This window comes from Mustela erminea, chromosome 1, assembly GCF_009829155.1.
Source record: "Mustela erminea isolate mMusErm1 chromosome 1, mMusErm1.Pri, whole genome shotgun sequence".
Lineage (NCBI taxonomy): Eukaryota > Metazoa > Chordata > Mammalia > Carnivora > Mustelidae > Mustela > Mustela erminea.
The window spans coordinates 7,786,017-7,806,795 of NC_045614.1; the positions used below are offsets into that span (position 1 = coordinate 7,786,017).

The following is a 20,779-nucleotide window of genomic DNA, read 5'->3' on the forward strand; positions in this document are numbered from 1 at the left end:
CGCACAGATTTCCTTTTTCTAGATAGTCTCTGGAAGCAAGAATAGGAAACCAGATGACATTAGCTGCCTTCAGGGAGATGACAATAGTGGCTTGTAGAGGGAGACAGTTCACTGCATGGGTCAGTATCACCTACCTCGTGCTCATTTATTATAACTGTAATGCATATTTAACAATAAAACTGTTATAAAAAGCAAACCTCAACACATCTGCATGGAATTATCTGGAAAAGGGGAACTGCAGGCCATAAGATCTTGAGAAACCCAAGCAGAAAGAAAAATATTTTCACAATGTGGCCTGACACACATCCTGTCTCAGTAGAAACACCTCGGCAGGGGCGCCTGGGTGGCGCAGCAGGTTAACTGTTGGACACTTTGTTTTAGCTCAGGTGGTGATATCAGGGTCCTGATCTCAGGATTGTGAGATCAAAGCCCCGTGTTGGGTTGCACAGAAATGGAGTCTACTTGAAATTCTCTCTCCCTCTCCCTCTGCCCCTCTCACTCGTGAGCTAACACATAAATCTCTAGGGGGAGAAAAGCAAAATTAATCATTTCCTTTAAAAAAAAATAAAAGAAACACTTTGGCAAACACCAGATTAACAAGAATATAAAATGTTTATTAAGTACATTGTTTGCATATCTGTCCATTAAGCATCTGACTTAAAGACCCCCATTAGCTATTTCCGTTGAGTCCCCTAGGTAGCCAGCATGGCCATGCCCAGTTCAGAGCTAAGAGCTAAGGCCCAGAGAGGGAGAGCCACTTGCCTGAAGTCACACAGGGAGGAAAGCGTGAACCCGGAAAGCTTATCTACCTGGTGCAGGGCCCCTCCAAGCCCTGCATTCTTGGTTGATCTCTATGCGAGTAGTTCCCACGAGCCTTCTGTGCTCCAGGCACTGGCCTGCTAGCTGGGGATTCAGTCGAAGCAAAGGTCAGAGATATGTCTGGCTTCCTCTGTAGCGTCCTGCTCCAGTTGCAAAGCCCAGGACAGCAAACACTGGCTGCAGAAGGGCCCAAGGAACACGGCCTCCAGCAGAGAACCTATGAGTTTATTACCAGCTTGTGGAAATGCTGGGCCCTAACTAAGGCTGGGAGGGGGGAGGCCAGAAGATTGGATTCAAGGGCCTGATTAGGTCCTTGCTTGTCCTTGGGTCCCTCAGAGGCCTGCACCAGGCTCATAACCATGGAGGGTGTGACAGTTTGAAGGGTTGTGTCCCCTCAAAATTCGCAAATTGAAATACCAATGCCTGATATGACGGTATCAGGAGGTGAGCCTTTGGCAGGTGCTAAATCATGAGGGTGTCCTTGGCCTTAAGTGTCCTTATAAGAGGGACTCCAGTGAGATCCCCAGCGCCCCCCCGACCCTGTGGGGACCCAGCCCGTAGGTGTCGGCTGTGAACCAAGAGGAGGGCCTTTACCAAAATGTGACCGTGCTGGCACCTTGGTTTTGGACTTCCCAACCTCCAGAACTGTGAGAAATAAATTTCTGTTTATAAGCCATCCCGTCCGTAAGACTGCTACAGCAACCCAAGGGTGTAAGACAGAAGGAAAGTCCATTCACAGAGGTGGCAGCTCCAGTCAGGAATAAGGCACTGGGAACGGTGAGGCCGGCCTCTCCTTGTCGGGTTCCTCTGGGGCCGGGGAGGCCCTCTGGGTGGGCGCCTGCTCCGGTCCCCCAAGAGCCACTGTTAGGCTTCAGCACACATTGAACACTGAGGCAGCCTGGCCTTGGTATTTCTCATGGATGGTCTTGAGAATGGGTATGAGGTTCTGGAAGGTTGGGCGGAATGAGGCCTCCGCCTGCCAGCAGTTCTTCATGAGGAGATAGATCTGGGCAGGGAAGAGAGTGAGTCTGCGGGGGCTGCTCTCTCTGCGGTCTGATGGCAGGGAGGTGAAAAGGGGGGGGTCTCACCTCACAAGGACATCTCTCCGGCCGGGGCAGCCTCTCCCCGCGTTCGAGCAGCTCCGTGAGCCTCAGCACCGTCATCTGCCCATGGGTGAGGCCTATGAGCTCCATGAATTTCTACACAGAAACAAAAGCAGCTCTTTTCAGGAGGGGGGGCCGGCTAGACAGACGTCAGAAGCTGCCGGTTCAGCGGTCCCCGGCCCACCTCCACCGGGACGTGGTGCCTAACTTCGTATTTATGACCTCATCTCTCTGGGCCTCGGTTTACTCATCTGTAAAATGGAGCGATAACATCTACTATTGGGTTATGCGGAAGGTAACTTAACACTCATGGAGTAAGTCGGAGGTGGGGGGGTTGCTGTTAAGCCTCTCAGCAAACTGTTTTCATCGGTCCAGAATCCTTTGCCCACTCCTCTGACCATGGCCTTTGAAATAAACTCGGAGCACAGCCTTGGTTCCTCCCCCAGCCCAGGCCTGACCAATAACCATGGCTCGGGGGGGGGGGGCAAGCTGGGCTAATCAGAAAGCCCTCAATGATGCGGGCGGGGAACAGACCCTTTGGTCCCCTCAGCTGGGAGGCTGTGCCTGAAGAGCTAGGGGGCCACTGCTGCCACAGCGGAGCAGGGGGGGGGGTGGGGGTGGGGATGGGGAGGGCTGCCTGAAAGATGCCTCCTCAGAGAGCAGCTGAGCGGAGATGGAGAAAAATGGGTCTCCTGAGGACAGCTGAGGATCTAAGTCAAGCTGTGCCTCCCCGGCTGCAAACGCCTGAATAAGCTGTTTCTATTTGGGTTTCTATCACAATCCGAGCCCCCCGACGCGGCAAGGGGGCCCATTTTACTCGGTGGGACTGTGAGGCCCACGTGGCTTAAGTGCTCCCTACAGCGGGCGAGCTGGGAATTCAATGCCTTCCTTTCCAGCACCTCTGGTATGGGGTGGGCTGAGGGCCTGGCTCTCACCGAGGGGGGGCTCTGGCTGGAGTCACAGTAGGTCAGCAGCTCGTACATGGTGACCCCGAAGGACCAGACATCAGAGGCATAGTAGAACTTACACTCCTTCAGGCACTCTGGGGCATACCTGGGGGCGGGGGAAGGGGGGGGACACTCATGCCACCGGCCAGACCAGGTGGGAGGCCTTACCTGGGGCTTAGGGGCTCTCTGGTCCCAGTCAGGACCCCACCCTTGTGGGGGGGGGCAGTTTCACTGAGACCAGGCCCTGTCGCCTGAGACCCCGGCATCTATCTCCTTCACCCTGTCTGCTCCAGGTACCCCTGACCCCCCACTCCAGCGGGTGCCTGTCTGGTCACCAGAACACGGGGCTGTCCCCATCCTCGCGCACGCGGTAGTACTCATGGCCTTCGGGCACAGCCTTGGCTAGGCCAAAGTCCCCGATTTTGACCAGCCTGTCGTTGTCCAGCAGCACGTTGCGGGCCGCCAGGTCTCGGTGCACGTAGTGCTGTGCGTGGAGGTAGGCCATGCCCTGGGGGAAAGGCGAGTCAGGGTCAGTGGCCGGGGGCAGAGCCTGAGGCGCGCAGGACCGGATGGGAAGGGGCTGCGGAGTCCGGCGGGACTGCTGGGACCATGCCAGCGTGGGCAGGGTGGCAGGCGGCAGCCGCAGAAGGGAGCAGGGCCGGCAGCAGGGGCGGGGACAGGTGAGCGGGCGGGGTGGGGCCATGGGGCCGGGCCACGGAGGAGGGAGCCGGGCTCGGGGACCAGGGGCCAGCGGGCCCACCTCACAGATCTGCTGGGCGAAGAGCAGCAGCTGCGCCAGCCCCACGCTGTGCCGGGGCAGGTAGTCCCGCAGGCTTCCCAGGGGCACATACTCCATGACCAGCGGTACCGACTTCTCTCCTGAAGCAAGGCAGAGGGGTGGCCCGCGCAGGCGACGGGCAACAGAGGCAGGGGCTGGGCGCCGCGCGTTCGGAGAGCCGCAGCTTCGCCCTCCCCAGCGTGGGGCCCTGACTCGCCCACACCAGGTCCAGCCCTCAGGCGGGCCAGCCCATCCTAAAACCCCCGGTGAGGGGGCCGCCGAGTCCCTCTCACCCATCGTGCCCCGCAGAGGACCAAAGTGGGAAGGAGGCAGCCCCGGGCCGCAGCCACCCCTGCCCGCGTTCCCCAGCCGGAGGCTCCAGCCGGCGGCTCCCACTCGCCCCAGGCCCCGCCGGCCCCGCCCACCTGCGTCCTCGCAGCAGCCCTTGTACTTGACAATGTGCTTGTGGTACAGCGTGCGCAGGATGTCGATCTCCCGCCGCCAGCTGGTGCGGAGCTGGGGGCCGCAGTCCGCCTTGAGGGTCTTCACGGCCACCATCTCGCCGGTGCCGTCGTTCGTGGGGTCGTAGCAGTACAGACTGACCTTGCCGAAATGGCCCTGGCCCGGGAAGGCGCAGGCGGGTCGGCCCTGCACCGGCTCCGCAGGCCCCACCCCCTGGCTGGGTGCGCTTGGAAAATCCCAGGCCGCATCTCCTCTGTGGGGGCCGGACTCGGACTCCCTTGAGGCGGGGGGGGGGGGGGGGGGGGGGGGGGGGTCTTCTAGGCCAGGCTCCACCCATATTTCCAGAACTAAGCTCAGGCCCGCCCCAACCCCCTGAGCCCCTCACCTCGCCCAGATCTCGGATCTTTTTCAAATAGCGCTTGTGGAACACAGTGGGGTCTGACGCAGGTGAGTCAGGGTTCACAGCCAAGACATCAGCAAGATCTAGAAGAGCCGCGGTGGGTGTCACTGGACTCCTGCCTCTTCCCGGACAGGCCCACCCTCGGGGGCACAGAAAGGGGGCCACCGCTCTGCCAGCATCCTATCTCAAATATAAGGAAACTTTTTTTTTTTTGGCAACGGTTGGAAAATTCTACCTTGGTGTCCAAAATGCAGAAGTGGCTGTATCCTAGGACACCCGGGACGGTCTCAGATAGAGTAAAGGGTGTTTCAAGATGAGAGAAAACGAAAGCCAGAAAGCTGCAAGGGCCCAATCTGTCCAAGGAAGCGGTGGTTCTCCCCACATAAACTATTAAGGCAAGCACGGGTGTCCACACACTGGAAGTGGGTCAGACACTGTCACACCTAACGGGGGTCACGGGGTAGAAACCTCAGGGGCCAGGGGCCAGCACCAGCAGGGATCCCAGCAAAGGGGTGGGGCTCACTCTGGGGCTGCAGCTGAGTGAGGTCCCGCAGGATGGTGCGGAAGGAGGGCCGCTGAGCTGGTTCGTAGGTCAGGCACTGGCTGGTGAGTGTGGCCAGCTCCGGGCAGGAGGGCTGAGGAAGCTGGTGCTGCTTCTGGTAGAAGCACTCTTTCTGCCAGGAAGGGGATCCGTGGGAGTCAGTAACCCCCCACCCATCCCCTGCCCCCAAACCCCTTTTCCAAAAGACAGTCAGGCCCCAAGAGCATGCTGGGTCCTTGTTCCGTCATTCCCATTTTACAGATGATGCCACTGCGGTTTGGTGGAGGGAAGCAGACTTGGACACCACTGCAGAGCCCGGGCTGAATCCCAAGTCCAGCTGACTCTGCAGAGCTCGGGAGCAGCCTGCACAAGGCCCTTCCTGCCCTGTCTCCTCCTCACTCTGCCTCCAGGAAGCTCCAACCACCATCTGATGCCTCAGGGCCTTTGTACCTGCCATGACCTCTGCCTAGGTTGCACTTCCAATCCTGGGTCACTGCAACATTTCTGTACTTGGATTGAAACCTCCTCTGGGAAGCCTTGCCTGACCCTCAGCTGGTTCGGGGTGTCCTCTGGTTCTCCCTCACCCCCAGAGCCTAGGGCTTCTCCCATGATGGCCTTGGTCGCTCTGCTTAAAATTGAAGCATGTCACTTACTTGCTGTATGTCACAACAACCTGATGAGGTAAAGACTGTCAGCCCCAGCTGACAGACAATCAAATGGAGCCCCAGAGAGATGAGGCCACATATATATGCCAGGTCACACAGCCAGAGGGGAGGCAGCCCAAGACCCTGAATGTGCCCTCTAGACTCCTTGGAAGTACCAATGCCCTCTGTGGGAAGGGCCCAGAGATGCCCCAGACATACCTCGGAGGGGCCACGGCCCTGCAGAGGGGCCTCCCCATCGAAGCAGATCTCCAGGAGGGTGGCACCAAAGCCCCATTTATCAGCCGCAGTGGTCAGACTGTTGGCTCCGCCGGAGAGGCACTCAGGGGCTGTCCAGGGGATCCGCTCCACCCGCTCTGGGGGCCAGGATCAGAGGTCAGTGAGGGTGGAAAAAGAGTTGGGGGGAAGCCTGTCCCTGAACCCAAGCCAGCCCGGGTCCTCACCCTCCCTGGAAAGGGCACCCAGGCCCACACCGGGGTCACTCAGCTTGATGAAGGGGCTGGTGCCCTCCGTCAGCCCCAGCCGTGCCAACAGGATGTTCCGGCCACACACATTACCATGAACCAGGCTCTTGTCTTCCTGTGGGGGGGTGAAAAGAGGGTGTGACCACTGGGGGAGGTGCTGTAGATACTGCCCCCACTCCCATGCCATGTGGTCTCCACAGGGACAGACCACGTGAAGAAAATAACCATGGTTAAACAAAACAAAACAAAAGCCATCATGGGGATCCAAGTACATCATTGGCACTGGATACCCAGTAGGTCCTTCCTGTCTTCCCAGAGCTGGTGGTCAAACCTCGTGGTCAGGTCCAGCTGCTGTCCTCCAACGATGCCAGCCATGGTCCTGCCCCAGGGCCTTTGCACTGGCTATTCCCTCTGCTTAGAGTGCACTTCCTGAGGTGCCCACACAGCTCCTTCCTTACCTCCGGGTCACCATAGCATCTATTTTAAACTCTACCTCTTCCCTCGCCTGTAGCAACTGCTTATCTCCACGCCTGCTACTCTCCCACAGTTGTCCCTGCTTTCTAAAATACTGTGTAGGGATGCCTGGGTGGCTCAGTTGGTTAAGCAGCTGCCTTCGGCTCGGGTCATGATCCCGGCGTCATGGGATCGAGTCCCACATCGGGCTCCTCGCTCCGCAGGGAGCCCGCTCTCTCTCTCTCTGACAAATAAATAAATAAAATCTTTAAAAATTAATTAATTAATTAATTAAAATAAAATAAAATACTGTGTAAAGTAGTTAATCATTTGTTTGCCCCTCCCAACTAAAATACCTGCTCCTTAAGGACAGAGACTTTGGTTTTTTTTTTTTTTTTTTTAAAGATTTTATTTATTTATTCGACAGAGAGAGATCACAGATAGATAGAGAGGCAGGCAGAGAGAGAGAGGGAAGCAGGCTCCCCACTGAGCAGAGAGCCCGATGCGGGACTCGATCCCAGGACCCCGAGATCATGACCCGAGCCGAAGGCAGCAGCTTAACCCACTGAGCCACCCAGGCGCCCCGAGACTTTGGTTTTGTTCTCTACTGTGTCCCCGGGGTCTAGGACAGAGCCTGGCACACAGAGGTGCTCTGGAAACTAGGGTGACTGCACCAGGAAGAGCTGGGAGCAATGCCAACAGAGAGTGACAGAGGAGCTGAGCTCAGGCTCCCATGGGACATAGAAATTTGAGGCATTCTTCTCTTGGGGAAGATGGGAGTCACAGGGGTGTGTGAGCAGAAGAGGCTCGTGGAAAGATCTCCTAGGGCCAGTGTGTACAGGACTGCTCCGGCGCGTCCCACCAACCCAGGCCCCGCCCACCCCACCAACCCAGGCCCCGCCCACCAGGCCACGCACCAGGTAGCTGAGGGCGCTGGCCAGCTGCTGGGCCACCACCACCTTCCAGGCCACAGGCACGTGGCCCTTCTCTCGCCGCAGCCACACGTCCAGGGGCCCGTGCTCCACGTACTCTGCCACCATGATGTCTGCAAAGTCCCAGGCACTGCACAGGCCGCCCACCCGCCTCCCACTTCCTGGACACGGTGGGGGCGGGACATGGGGGCTGGGACCGTGGGTGGGGAAGGTGCTGGGGCAGAAATGCTGGGGGCGGCTGACGAGCGACTGTGGGGCGAGGGGAGATGCGGGCCACGTGGGTGCAGGGTGGGGCAGAGGTGAAGGCTGGCATCTCGGTCCGGGGTGGGGGGCTGGGCAAAGCTGCCATGCAAGGGACAAAGGGGAGGACGGGCCTGGGGGCCTGGGGACCTGGGGGCGGGTGGAGACAAGTGGAGGCCTGGAGCATGGGGCTGGGGCTTAAGTGAGGAGGGATCCCACGGGCTTGGGGTGCTCATGGGGTGTCGACCAGCGGAAGAAGGAAAGCAAGAGAGACAGACACATGGGGTTGAGGGTCTGGGGGCTACTGGCTGGACAAGGACTTCGGAGGTACATGCAGGGTAAGTGCAGGGGTGGGGCTAGAGCAGGGACTGAGATCTGGGAGGACGAGGACGCCCCACAACACTGGCACCTGCACGGGGGGGGTCAGAGGGTAGCCAGAGGCTGGGTGGCAGACGGAGCTAGGGATCAGGGTGCAGCCAGGCATCGAGGTGAAGCTAAGAGCCCAGGTGTGGTCGGGGACTGTTGGGGAATAGTCTGCGGCTGGGGCAGAGGTCGAAGGTCAAGTAGTCACAGATCAAGGTGTGGAGTCAGGGATCCCAGTACAGGTCAAGGTGAAGCACAGAGTTAGGGTAAGGAGGACACAGGCTTGAGGGTCAGGGTCCAACCCAGGGAGCGGGCATAGGCGGGGGGTGGCCTGCTGGCGGGGACGCGAGAGGGCACGCGGGGCTCACTCACTCTCGGAGCCATGCACGCAGATGCCGTGTACAAAGGCCAGGTGCACGTGGGAGACCTGGCTCATGAGACTGGCTGTCTCGTAGAAGGCCTGCGGGGACCGGGCAGGTCAGGCAGCCACACACCCGGACCCCCCGCATCCCTCCCCACAGCTCCCCCTGGCTGGGCTCACTCACCAGCGCGATGTCGTGGTGACTGGGGTCCAGCACCTTGAGGACCACTCGGAGCTCTTGCCCGCAGTCCCCACTGGGTGTGGGGGGGTCCTCACTGTCTGCCGTGCCCTCCTTGGGGTCTCTGCCCCCCACTCGTAAGATGCCCTCGTACACGTTGGTCCTGGTGCCTTGGCCCAAGTGGGACAGCTGAGGGAACAGGGCACGGGGCAGCTCCATGACCAGCACCCAGGGCTGCCCATCGCAGCGCCCCCCGGCCCCAGGGAGCTCCGACCACACATACCTGGGTGATGTCATCCTGGCTGATCCGGTGGAAGCTGAGCTGGCTGAGGTTGGGCGGAGCGGCGCTGGCCCGAGACCCCCGCATGATGATGAGGTTGGAGATCTCTGGAGGGTCGAGGTGCCGTCACGGAGGGCTGGCCTGGGTTGGGGATGGGGATCCCAACGCCCACCCTCACCCCGTCCAGGACCCCCCAAATGGTACCTCCGGGCCGTGGCAGGCAACAGCGGCGCAGGGCGAAGCAGTCGTCGCCAGCCCGCAGGCAGCAACCCTGCAGGGCAGCTCGCAGTTCCCGCACGCTGGGGAAGGACCGGTCCCAGCCCTCCAGCGTGAAGACCCCGGCCTGCAGCTCAATGGGGAATTTGCGCAGGTGCACGTGCTGTGTGCCTGGGGCCTGCGGCGGGGGCCAGGGGGCAGGGCGGTGAGCAGGGGTCCAGGCCAGAAGCGCACCCAGCCCCGGCCCAGGACCCCCGCCCCAGGCTCACTTGCTCTCTCTGCGCCACCGTGAGGATGAGGCGGTTGAGGTGGCTGGTGCTCCAGTGGATGAGGTAGAGGCCGTCCTCGGGCCGCAGCTTGGCCAGCACAAATGGCTCCCTGTGGGGGGACCAGGAGGCCACGGTCAGAGAATCTGGGGGGTACCGTGGGGCACATGCCATGCAACAGGGATACAGAGAATCTGCCCGTAGGGGAGCACTCCCGGCTGGGACAAATGTCGGCACTTCTGTGGGGACGCGGAGTCTGAGCGCGTCCAGAAATACCCACGGGATGAAAGAGGTAGTGGGACAGGCACCCCGACGGTCAGGCAGCACCTCTGACACGGTAACACGTGCCCGGAGACAGGAGACATCGATCAGACACTGGAGGGCACATACCCAGGCAGCCACTCGGACACAGGGTGGGCAGCCTGCCGCACATGCGCAGACGATACCAACCGCAGACAGCCACTCAGCCCCTGCGACATGGCGCATAAGGCGCCACAACATCTCAGACCCAGAGGGGACAACTGCCAGGAACACAGATGGGCAGGACCCGTGACACTGCCACCTGGGCCCAGACAGACCGCACCCCACCCCCGACGCTGGGGCTCCCATTCTATTGTTGACCCAACGTCCACGTCTCCCCAGAACTCCCGTGTGGAAACCTACCTCCCAGCGCGACGGCTCGAGGAAGCAGAGCCTCTGGGGGCTGAGTAGGTCGCGAGGGTGGAAAGCCCATGGATAGGATTCGTGCCCTTTTACAAAAAGGACCGCAGAGAGCGCCCCTGCCCCTTCCCCCATGTGCGGACCCAGCCGGAAGCTGGCTGTCTGTGCACCCGTGCGGGAGGCTCTCTGCCAAACACTGGACCTGCCCGCACCTTGAACTTAGACTTCCAGCCTCCAGAACTGTGAGAAATCGATGTCCGATGTTTGGCATCACCAGGTCCCCAGGACCATTACAGCCACCTGAACACACGAGGATGCCCGTGGATGGGGCCCAGAGACCCCTGTCAGGTGACACACACCAGGCAGTGACCTTGTGCCACCTTGGCCCTCAAGAAGTGGAATGGCCCCTCCACCCTCCTCCCGTGTAGAGAGGAGGCTCCTAGGGGTCAGACCTCTTAAGACACCTTAACGGCCAGTTCCGCTGTCACAGGTGGGCCGGGGGACAGCCACACACAGGTATGATGACCACATGAGCTCAGAGTCACAGCCCTGTGACCCAGCGGCACACAGGAGGACCCCAGATGGCCAGACACCGCACAGGTTCCGCCCCGCGAGTCTGGAGAGAACCGCAGGGACTGCCAGTGACCAAGACCAGACACATGCCTGCAGGGAGGTGAATGCTCACGCGAACATGTGACTGGCCTCCAGCCTCTGCGCAACGCACGGCTCCATGACAATCACCAGCCCACTGCGCCGCGCAACACCAGGCTAGGACAACGGGGCAGGCGACCGTGCGGCACAGCTGCACGCCGGGCGGGCTGTTCGACCTGCAGACGTGCGCAGTGACAGTCCCAAACCTGGTCCCTTGTGCCACATGTCCACACCACTGCAGGCGCCCCCTCTCCCCCACACCGCTGGTGTGCCCCATCTGCACACATGTACACACGACCGCACGCACTCCCACACGTGCACGTGCATGGGTGAACACGTGTGCACTAACACGAACGCAAAGACGTGAATCCGCACAAACACGCACGTGCCTCATTCACGCCTCACCATGAGCTCTAGGCAGCCACCACCTGGCTGTGTCACCCACGTGCCCTTCCTCCTCCTGCCTGCTCTGCCCGCCCCTCCCCTGCTCCCTCCACTCCCCCCCAGCTCCCCCCACTACCCCCCCCACACTCACAGCAGGGGTCCGTGGATCCCGTCCTGGATGCTCATCACCAGCCGAGGCGGCGCCACCTCGCGGCACAGGTAGTGGCTTGAGTCTGCGGTCAGGCGGAAATAGCCGTCCACCAGTGACACCAAGGACAGGGCCATGGCCCGGGAAGGCAGGGTCAGCTCCTGCAGGCCAAGGGCGGGGCAGGGTGGGGACGAGACATCAGGCAGGCATCCAGCCCACAGGATCCCCCACCCCTGCCAGGCCCCCTCCCTAGGCCCCACCAGGCTCTTGTTGTCCTGACAGTGGACGCTGACGTGGCATTCCTTCAGCACCACGTGTGTGATGTCCTGGAAGTCACAGAAGTAGGTCCACAGCGCTTCCTGAGGCCTGTCTGCTGGCTGGTCGCCTGCTGCTGGGGCCTTGGTTCCCTTCCCAGATGGGCCAGCACGGGGATTCCTGCTGCTGCCATCGCCTCTGGGACCCTGGAAAGGCAGCGCGCGGGGCAGGTGCATGACGCAGGGCTACACCCGTTCAGTCTCCCGCACAATCTCCCCGCAAAGAAGCGGGAGCTGGAGGGACCGGGGATGCTCCTGAGGCAGCCGCACTCGAGTCCATGTCACAGACTGGAGGATGGGGACCCGCCCCCTAGAGAGCTGCACACCAGAGGCCAGAACCTCAGGGAGGAAGAGAGGAAGCCCCAGGCCCTCTCACCCCCAAATACCAGACAGGGGTTCCTCAGAGGTCCCCAGGGAGATGCAGAGGACATTCCCCAAAAAAACCACCCCAGAGGACAAACAGACATATCCCAGAGCCACGCGGGAAAAAGGTTCCCTGCAGCCACCCTCGGGGGCCAAGGCCAAGGCTGAGCAGGAGCCCCAGCCCCAGCCCGACCTGGACCGCTAGATGGGAGAGGCACCCTGCTCACCTCTGCCCGCACCGGCCGCCACTGGATGCCACCTGTGCCCGTCACCAGCACCTCGTGAGTGGGTGGCCCGGTGGCCAACTCCGGCCCAGGCTCTGGGGGAGCCTGCCCGGCGTCCTGGAGGTAGTAGGGCTCCCCCACGGCCTGGGCCAGTAACTCCAGGTGGCACACGGGCAGGCGCTCCGTGCCGAAGCGGGGTGCCAGCTGCTCGAGCGTGGCCAGGTATTTGACCATGACGACCTGCTGTGAGACGTGGCCCGGCTGGAAGGCCCGCACGAACCTGCGGAAGATGTTCCGCAGGCGCAGTCGGGTCAGTGCATTGTGCCGCCGGATCTGCAGCCGGAAGGAGCGTGGGATGCAGTCCTTGAAGCTGGGGGGGGGGGGGGCCAACCAGGAAGGGCTGGTCAGGAGTCTGGGGTTGCCGCCCAAGCTGGCCCTCATATTCCAAGTTCAGATCCCCAAGAAACAGGCCTTTGCTGCCTCCTGCCTCTGGGCCTTTGTATATGCTTTTCCCTCGGCCTGGAGTGCTTTGCCAATGTATTCTACATCAGGATAAAGCTGACTCAACCTTCAGGTCTTAGCAGAAATGTCACCTCCCCACCAGAAAGCCTTCTCTGCCGTCCAGGCCAGAGAGGGTATATCCTCTGGGTTTCCCAGCACCGTGGACTTTACTGTCCCAGCCAGAGTCATCCAGAGTGATAATACAACAGGGACAGAAAGATATGTGCTTTAAGAGGGACTACTGGTCCTCCAAGAGCCACGTCTCCCACTGCCTCCTCCAGGCAGTCTACCCTGATTACCAGGGCCCTCACAGCAATGGTCATGCCCACAGCTGGCTCCCAGCTCCCCACACTCCTGGGTCCGTCCTTCCCTAGAATCTAAGGAATTCTCCAAGCTCGCTCTGCTCCAGCCACACATCCTCCAATGCATCAGGCGGGCCTCAGGATCTTTGTCCTCTAAACAGAGAGGTATCTGTCCTCTCTGTCCAGAATGTTCTCCCAGACGCTCGCAAGCCTCCTGCCTTCACTTCCTTCGCACCTTAGAATCGGAATGCTACATTCTCTGAGGGAGTCCCGGCCCCTCCACGCTGTAATTCTACACCTCTCCCTCCTTCTTCCTCCTTTCCTGCTGAATTTCCCCTCGGAAACACCGGACCTCCCCCTTTTGTATTTTGTTTACTGATGCCTCCTTCACCAGATGTGCGCTCAGGAGGGCAGTGACCGCTGTTTGACTTGGTCACTTCTGTGGCCTCAATACCCAGAACGATTGCTGGTACCACGGCAGGTATGCAGCAGGTACTAGATAAGTGCTGAATGAACACACCGCAGTAGGCGAGGTCTCTTGCGGCTCCCAGATACCCGTTCCCGCCGCATTCCCAGACACCTGATCTTCTTGGCCACCTTCTCCAGGGGGACGCCACGGCACAGGGCAAGGTGGCACAGGTGCAGAAAGGCCATCCCCAGACTCTCATTCTTAAAATGGCGGATCTCCTCCTCGCCGGACAGCTCCCACAGCGATGCTACGTCATTCACAAACTCATGCTTGCCCTGGGGGTTGGGGCGGGAGGGTGGGGGGACAGATTGGGCAGAAAGGGAGGCATGAGAGCCTGTTTGCTCCCCAGCTTCTGTCCACTCTGGGGATGGGAGGGGACCCCTGTTTTCAGGAAAGGCCACGTGTGCCTCCTCTGTGCAGGCAGCCAAAGGATCCCAGGTGGCATGAGTTGAAATCTGTTAGCCTTAGTGAATTGGGAGGAGGTGGGGGGGGTCCTCAATGGCACCAAAGTCCCTCACGAACAGTCCCACTTCCCCAGCCCTACGTGCACCTGCTCAAAGAGGTACTCAAAGGAGGCCGGGTCCAGCAGTTGCATGCCCTGCTCTGCCTGTTCAGAGGAAGACTTGGGCCCTGGGGGCCCACAGCGGTACACAGCTGGCTCCTGGGGGTTTGTGCCATGCCAGTTCCGGAAATAAAACCTGCAAGACGGGATGGAGAGGTCGCAGCTGGGACCTAGCATGGACTCAGATGCAGCTCCAAGAAGGCGGGGTGCAGGGGAGCAAGGGGACAGAACCAAAGGGAACAAGACTCCCAAGGGCCCATCACCCACCTCATGCGGAAGTACAGCGTCAGGCTCATGTCTCTGGGGATCTCCAAGACATGGTTTGGGGGCAGCCAGACCTGGGCCTGGGCATCGAAGAGGGCGAAGAGATTGAGGCAGGATGGAGTGATGCCTGTAACAGGGGAGAAAGAGGGTCAGGAGGCAGCATCTGCTGCCAGCTGCTTTGTGGACCCCCACACCTGATGTTTCCCACCACAGGCCCTCCCTCCCTGGGCCTCCTTCTGCCCACAGAGGACAATGCAATATGGTGACCGAGCTGTGGCTTCAGAGACTACATTTCCCATCCTCCTTTGCAGCTGGGATGGGGCCACAGGACCAGTTTCTGGCCAATGGGATGCTGGCAGATTTCTAGGCCTGGAAATAAACTCTTACCATCTCCTCTGGCTCAGGGATGTTAGAGACCCCTTGTGCCAAGCTATGAGACAGAAGCGAATCATCTGACCTGCACTGGATTTTAGGTAAACCTTCATTGTCTTGACCCAGGGAAATTTGGGGGGCTGCTTGTTACTGCAGCAAAAACCTACCCTTGATCGACCAGCCCAACTACAAACTACTGGCACGCTGCCTGGTCTCCGAGCTCCAGCCCTGCAGGAATACCCAACTACCTCCCGGATGTCTCCTCCAGGACATGAAGCCCCCTTAGATGTGCCATCTTCCAAAGGGACCTCATGCCAGGTCCCCAAACCCGCCTCTTTTCTGGCTGGTTCTTTTAAACTAGGACTTGGTCCTTGTCCTCAACTTTGTCTGCAATCCACATCAGATGGGTCACAAGACCTGCTCTTTCCATATCCTCCATCTCTGGGATCCTTCAGATCCAGAGCCCAGCCCTAACCCCAGACTCCAGACTCACTACCATTCCCTACACCAGCCACCCAAGGCACCCTTTTATACATATCACTTGAAACTGTTATCTAAGGCAATCTGTTGAGAATAATTTATCATGACCAAAGTACAGCCACAAGACATAAAACTTGCCTCTGCCTATATCCACCTCTTCTCCCCAAGAGTTAATCACACTTCTGGGATGCCTGGGTGGCTCAGCCGGTTAAGCTGCTGCCTTCTGCTTAGGTAATGATCCCAGGGTCCTGAGATTGAGTCCTGCATCGGGGTCCTTGTTTGACAGGGAGCCTGCTTCTCTCTCTGGCTCTGCCTGCCTCTCTGCCTGCTTGTGTGCTCTCTCTCTGACAAATAAATAAATAAAATCTTAAAGAAAAAAAAAGGGTTAACCACACTACTGAAATAGAGTTTATCATTCCCGTATCCTCTATGACCTAGTCTCAAATGTTATGAGCTATAAATGCAGTATTACACTATAGGTGTCCTTCTACAATTTACTTCTTCATGTTATAACAGGTTTTTGTTTTGTTTTGTTTTCTAAAGATTTTATTTATTTATTCATGAGAGAGAGAGAGAGGCAGAGGCAGAAAAAGAAGCAGGCTCCCCAAGGAGCAGGGAGCTTGATGATCCCAGGACCCTGGGATCATGACCCAAGCCAAAGGCAGACGCTTAACCATTTGAACCACCCAGGCACCCAATCACAACAGCTTTTAAAACCTCACACATGGGGCACCTGGGTGGCTCAGTGGGTTAAAGCCTCTGCGTTCAGCTCAGGTCTTGATCTCAGGGTCCTGGGATCAAGCCCCACATCGGGCTCTGCTCAGCAGGGAGCCTGCCTCCCCCTCTCTCTTTGCCTGTCTCTCTGCCTACTTGTGATTTCTGTCAAATAAATAAATAAATAAAATCTCTTAAAAAACAAAACACAAAAAACCTCACACGACAGGTGCCTGGCTAGTTCAGTTGGTAGAACTCTTGATCTTGGGGTTATGAGTTCAAGCCCCATGTTGGGTGTAGAGATTACTTTAAAAAATAAATTAAAGGGGCGCCTGGGTGGCTCAGTGGGTTAAAGCCTCTGCCTTCGGCTCAGGTCATGATCCCAGGGTCCTGGGATCGAGTCCCGCATTGGCTCTCTGCTCAGCAGGGAGCCTGCTTCCCTTCCTCTCTCTCTGCCTGCCTCTCTGCCTACTTGTGATCTCTGTCTGTCAAATAAATAAATAAAATCTGGGGCGCCTGGGTGGCTCAGTGGGTTAAGCCGCTGCCTTCGGCTTGGGTCATGATCTCAGGGTCCTGGGATCGAGTCCCGCATCGGGCTCTCTGCTCGGCGGGGAGCCTGCTTCCCTCTCTCTCTCTACCTGCCTCTCCATCTACTTGTGATTCCTCTCTGTCAAATAAATAAATAAAACCTTTTAAAAATAAATAAATAAATAAATAAAATCTTTTTAAAAAAATAAAATTAAATTAAGAAAAAACTTCACATATAATTAGGTGTAACTTTGGTTAAATTTCCTTTTTCCTGATTATATAGCTTTCCAGCCTTCAACCTTAGTTTGCATCCTCTCCCTTACAGGGTACCCTGAGAGGGTCTCTTATTTTTCACCACAATAAATGAAGCTGCTCCAACACATACATTCTGGTATGTGTCTCCTCGAACACATGAGCTGAGCGTCTGTACAGGGTCTATCTAGAAGTGGAACTATGCGGCCTCAAGGAACGTATGTTCCAACAATGTTGGATGATACCAAAGGCCTTCCAAAGTTGCTGGGTCCAAGTGTACTCACTGCCTCTCACAGGAGGATGCCTCCTTGAGAGACAACTTCCTAAAGAACCAATCTGACTGTTTCACTCTCTGGCTTAAACCTTCCATGGTTCCCCATTGCCCCATAAGAAAGCCCAACCCCCTCAGCACAGACTAACCATGACCTGGGCAGGGAGTGCCCGGGGCGGGGCTTAGTCGGTTACATGTCTGACTCTCCTTTTAGGCTCAGGTCATAATCTCAGGCTTGTAAGATGGAGCCCCAAGTTGGACTTCCCGTTCAGCGGGGAGTCCGCATGGGATTCTCCTCCCGCGCCTTCTGCCCCTCCCCGGCCTCCCTAAAATAAATCAATCTTAAAAATAATAATAATAACTATGACCCGGAGTCTGACAATATGACCCACTTTCAAGTCCTACTTCCCTTTCCAAATTCTTGAAAGCGACACTCGTTACTCTTAAGGTCTTTTGCTTCCTCACATACATCAAGCTGTCTGGGAGCTTTTCACACGCTGTTTCTTGTGCTGGGCATGTTTCTCACCACCCAGCACACCCGTTGGAGCTCATGAAGGATTAGCCACCATGGGAAAGTACAAGGCGTGGCAGAAATCCACCATGAGGCCCCCATCTGGTTGTGGCAAAGGGCATCAGAAAGGACTTCCTGGAGGAAGGGACATATAAGCAAGGTCCATTTGGACAGATCTTCTCCTCCTCAGGAGGAAGACAGGATACTTCTGGTGCCTCTGCTATGGGCTCTCTCAGGCATTCCGCAGTTCCTTCCTGCTCTCAGGAGAAAGTGTAAACTCTCAACGTCTCTCTCTGGCATTTAAGGCACTGTAAAATCTGGCCCTGGCTGGCCCCTCCCCCTTTTCTCCTACCTGGAGGTCACGGCCACCCTGGTCTCCTGGCTCCCACCCTCACCTGCCACAGTCTCTTCCCCACACAGCAGCCAGAGAGCCCCTGTGACGCCTGAGTCCAGTCACACCCCTCCTTTGCGCCTAGTCCTCTGTGGCTCCAACCTCACTTGCAGTCAAGAGTAACACACTCACGGGGCACCTGGGTGGCTCAGTGGGTTAAAGCCGCTGCCTTCGGCTCAGGTCATGGTCCCAGGGTCCTGGGATTGAGGCCCACATCGGGCTCTCTGCTTGGCGGGGAGCCTGCTTCCTCCCTCTCTCTCTGCCTGCCTCTCTGCCTACTTGTGATCTGTGTCAAATAAACAAATAAAATCTCAAAAAAAAAAAAAAAGAGTCACATACCCTGCCAAGCGAGCCAGCCAGGCACTCCTCTTCCTCTCCTGAATTTCTGAATTTTTAATTTTCCTCCATCATCTATCTCTGTTCTCCCACAGTTTTTTTTTTTTTGAAAGATTTTATTTATTTCTTTGAGAGAGAGAGAGAGCAAATGAGCATAACTGGGGCGGGTGGAAGGAAAGGGAGAAGCTGACTTCTCCCTAGCAGGGAGCCAGGTGCAGGGCTTGATCTCAGGACCCCAAGATTGTGAGCTGAGCCAAAGGCAGGCGCTTAACTGACTGAGCTATCCAGGGGCCCCTTCCACACGGTTTTCTTATTCATTGTGTTTCTTGCTGATTTTCCTATTGGAATATCAGCTCTAAAAAAGACAGTGATTTGGGGCTGCACAATGTAGTTGCTCACTCAATGTCTGTTGAATGAACGGGCAGACAGGCAGACAGATGGACAGACGGATGGGCCCAGCTACCTTGAGCACCTCCACCCCTGCCACAGGGCTGATGCCCCAGACTCACCGACTTTTTGTGCAATGTGGATGCAGACCTCCTCTGCGGTCAGTGTGGCCTCGCTGAAGGTGACCCAGGGGTCCCCGCCGCCAGGGCCAGCCCAGTGCAGAAGGACCTTCAGGCCTCCCCTGGTGGCCATGGGCTGAGCTCCATTGCCATGAGGCCTGCTGTCCCTGGTGGTGGCACCCCAGTGGCACAGAGACATGCTTTTGAGAGCTGGCTTGGCTAGAAAGAGATAGGCCATCAGCCTCCAAACATTACGCCTGAGGGGAAAATTCTAGAACCCCCTCACTGTGTGACCTTAGGCATCCAATTCCCCTCCCTGAGCCTGTTTCTACATCTGTTTGATGGAGTTGGGGTACACGTCCACAACTGTTAGATCTGCCATGAACAATGAACCCCTTTATTGGACAAACTTGCATCAATATAAAAACCTGCGTTGCACCCCCCTTCCCCGAATCACCAGGCAGTCAGGTCAGACAGACCAGGGGACGAATCTTGGCTCTCTCCGTGTCAACTCAGGCAAGTCACTTAGCCACATCGGGCCTCAGTTTTCCCATCGGAAAATGAAGATGCGGAGAGCATTGCCATGAAAAGAAGGGTGTGACATCCCCACAGCACCTAGCCCTTAATGCAGACATGAAAAAATAACAAAATATGACAAAAACAAAAATAAAATCATTATTGATTTCATCGTCCTGATCATCTCTCTCTAGCAGGCCAAGATTCATGCGTCCCACACCTACCCGCAGGAGTGACCCCAGGCCCTGCCGACTCCCCCGAGCCTAGGAGGGGCTGTGTTTCCAGTGGCCCCTCAGTCCAGCTGGGGGACTCCTCGAGAGCCAGACCCGGGGTCAGGCTGCCAAGTCCTCCAGTTTAAGATAAACAGTGACGGGAAGAAGAGAGTGTCGTCGTAGCACAATGTCAGATTCCTCAGGAATCAAGCTCCTCTCTGAACCCGTTTCCTCGCCTGGAAAAGGGGCACAGAGCAGTCTTTCCCCCAAAGCGGTGCGAGGAGGGTTCAGTGAGATGCGGGAGGGGAAGCGCTCAGCTCAGGGCTCGGTGTGCGGTCCGTACTCGATAAATGTTCGCTATTACTATATGTTAACGTTTGAGAAAATACGGGTGGAGTTTCGGGGGGTGCCCATTTCCTTCGTCCTCGTCCCCACTGAGTGCAGACCAGCTTTGCAGATGCGGTAGGAGTGACGTCTGCACCCAGGAGACCCGCCCCGCCCCCCATCACCCCTCTCCCCAAAACCTCGCGGGCTGGGGCAGGAGCCGCGATGCGCACCCACCAGGCATCGACGGGTCACGAGGCAGCGGGTGTTTCCGTCCACCCTCCGCCACGCGCAGCCTCCCGCCGCGCCTCCCGCCGCGCCTCCCGCCGGCCGCGGCCCTCCAGGGGACCTCCCGGAGGTTCCAGGCTCACCCTTTCCCCCCGGACTCTGGCTCGAACCCGGGACCCCGCCCCGCTCTGCGGGCAGCCACCGCCAAATCGCCGCCGAGACGCCGCCTCCCATTGGCCGCCTGAAATGGGCATATTCATTGGCTGCTGTTGTGACCCGTCGCACGTAGCCATTGGTCTTTTCGTTGCAATGGCGGCGCTTCTATTGGCCCTCACCTTCACCTTTTTTTTTACTCTCAATCTCGATTGGCTGGGATGACACCATGGCGTCAGTGATTGGCTGCGGGAGGGGAGCGGGCGGAGATGCGGAAGCGCTGGCTGGTGTGCGAGGTTAGACAGTGCAGGCGTTCTAGCGGCGTCGCGATATCGATTTCCTCCGCGGGCTGTTGGCCCAAGTGAGGCTTTCGGAACTGGCGTAAACTTCTTGTCCTCATTTTGTCGATCAAGGCTGCAGCCAGCCGCCCTTCCGTCTTCCAGGCCCGCGCAGTGTGACTCCATTCCATCCTGCCTCGCTTCCCTCGTCTCCGCGGGGCCAGCTGCACCTGGCCGGACGGAGACACCGCTCACGCACGCCGGGGCGGCGTCTCCGGCCCGCCTATTCAGATCCTCCGCGGAATCACCTCCAGCCCGGTCCGCTGAGGCTGTCAAAGTAGCAGCTTGGAAGTCCCCCCTGACCGGAGTTCTAACCAACACACAGCGGCAAGTCGCTGTC

At 58.0% G+C, this 20,779-nt stretch overlaps 1 protein-coding gene across 9 annotated transcripts; it reads right to left on the reverse strand.

The window, feature by feature from the left end:
• Window positions 1–593: 593 nt before the first annotated feature.
• TYK2 (tyrosine kinase 2) lies at window positions 594–20,189 on the reverse strand. 9 transcript variants are annotated; one of them, XM_032310883.1, is made up of 25 exons: window positions 20,092–20,189; window positions 19,409–19,632; window positions 19,126–19,289; window positions 18,672–18,887; window positions 14,311–14,434; window positions 14,032–14,179; window positions 13,533–13,756; window positions 12,213–12,579; window positions 11,569–11,769; window positions 11,312–11,469; window positions 9,469–9,577; window positions 9,188–9,377; window positions 8,987–9,090; window positions 8,710–8,892; window positions 8,537–8,624; window positions 7,547–7,722; window positions 6,156–6,291; window positions 5,914–6,068; window positions 5,033–5,183; window positions 4,495–4,592; window positions 3,630–4,265; window positions 3,205–3,377; window positions 2,858–2,975; window positions 1,908–2,018; window positions 594–1,825 (listed from the first exon to the last, which is right to left on the reverse strand). In XM_032310883.1, exons 4-25 carry the CDS (start codon window positions 18,865–18,867, stop codon window positions 1,691–1,693), a joined length of 3,981 nt encoding a protein of 1,326 aa, XP_032166774.1. In that variant the 5' UTR covers window positions 18,868–18,887; window positions 19,126–19,289; window positions 19,409–19,632; window positions 20,092–20,189; the 3' UTR covers window positions 594–1,690. The 9 variants fall into 9 exon arrangements, with proteins under 9 accessions (XP_032166774.1, XP_032166782.1, XP_032166785.1 ...); XM_032310891.1 differs by having other exon boundaries at window positions 19,409–19,759; XM_032310894.1 differs by having other exon boundaries at window positions 19,954–20,189.
• Window positions 20,190–20,779: the final 590 nt, after the last annotated feature.

What these genes read in the sequence shown, in the direction of transcription:
- TYK2 (XM_032310903.1), bottom strand. Translation starts at nt 18,867, where the DNA reads ATGTCTCTGTGCCACTGGGGTGCCACCACCAGGGACAGCAGGCCTCAT. An exon ending in CGGTGGCGCAGAGAGAGCAA is followed by an intron (nt 9,378 to 9,468) that starts GTGAGCCTGGGG and finishes CCCCCGCCGCAG; the next exon opens with GCCCCAGGCACACAGCACGT. An exon ending in GGGGACAGCCCCGTGTTCTG is followed by an intron (nt 2,976 to 3,204) that starts GTGACCAGACAG and finishes CCCCGCCCCCAG; the next exon opens with GTATGCCCCAGAGTGCCTGA.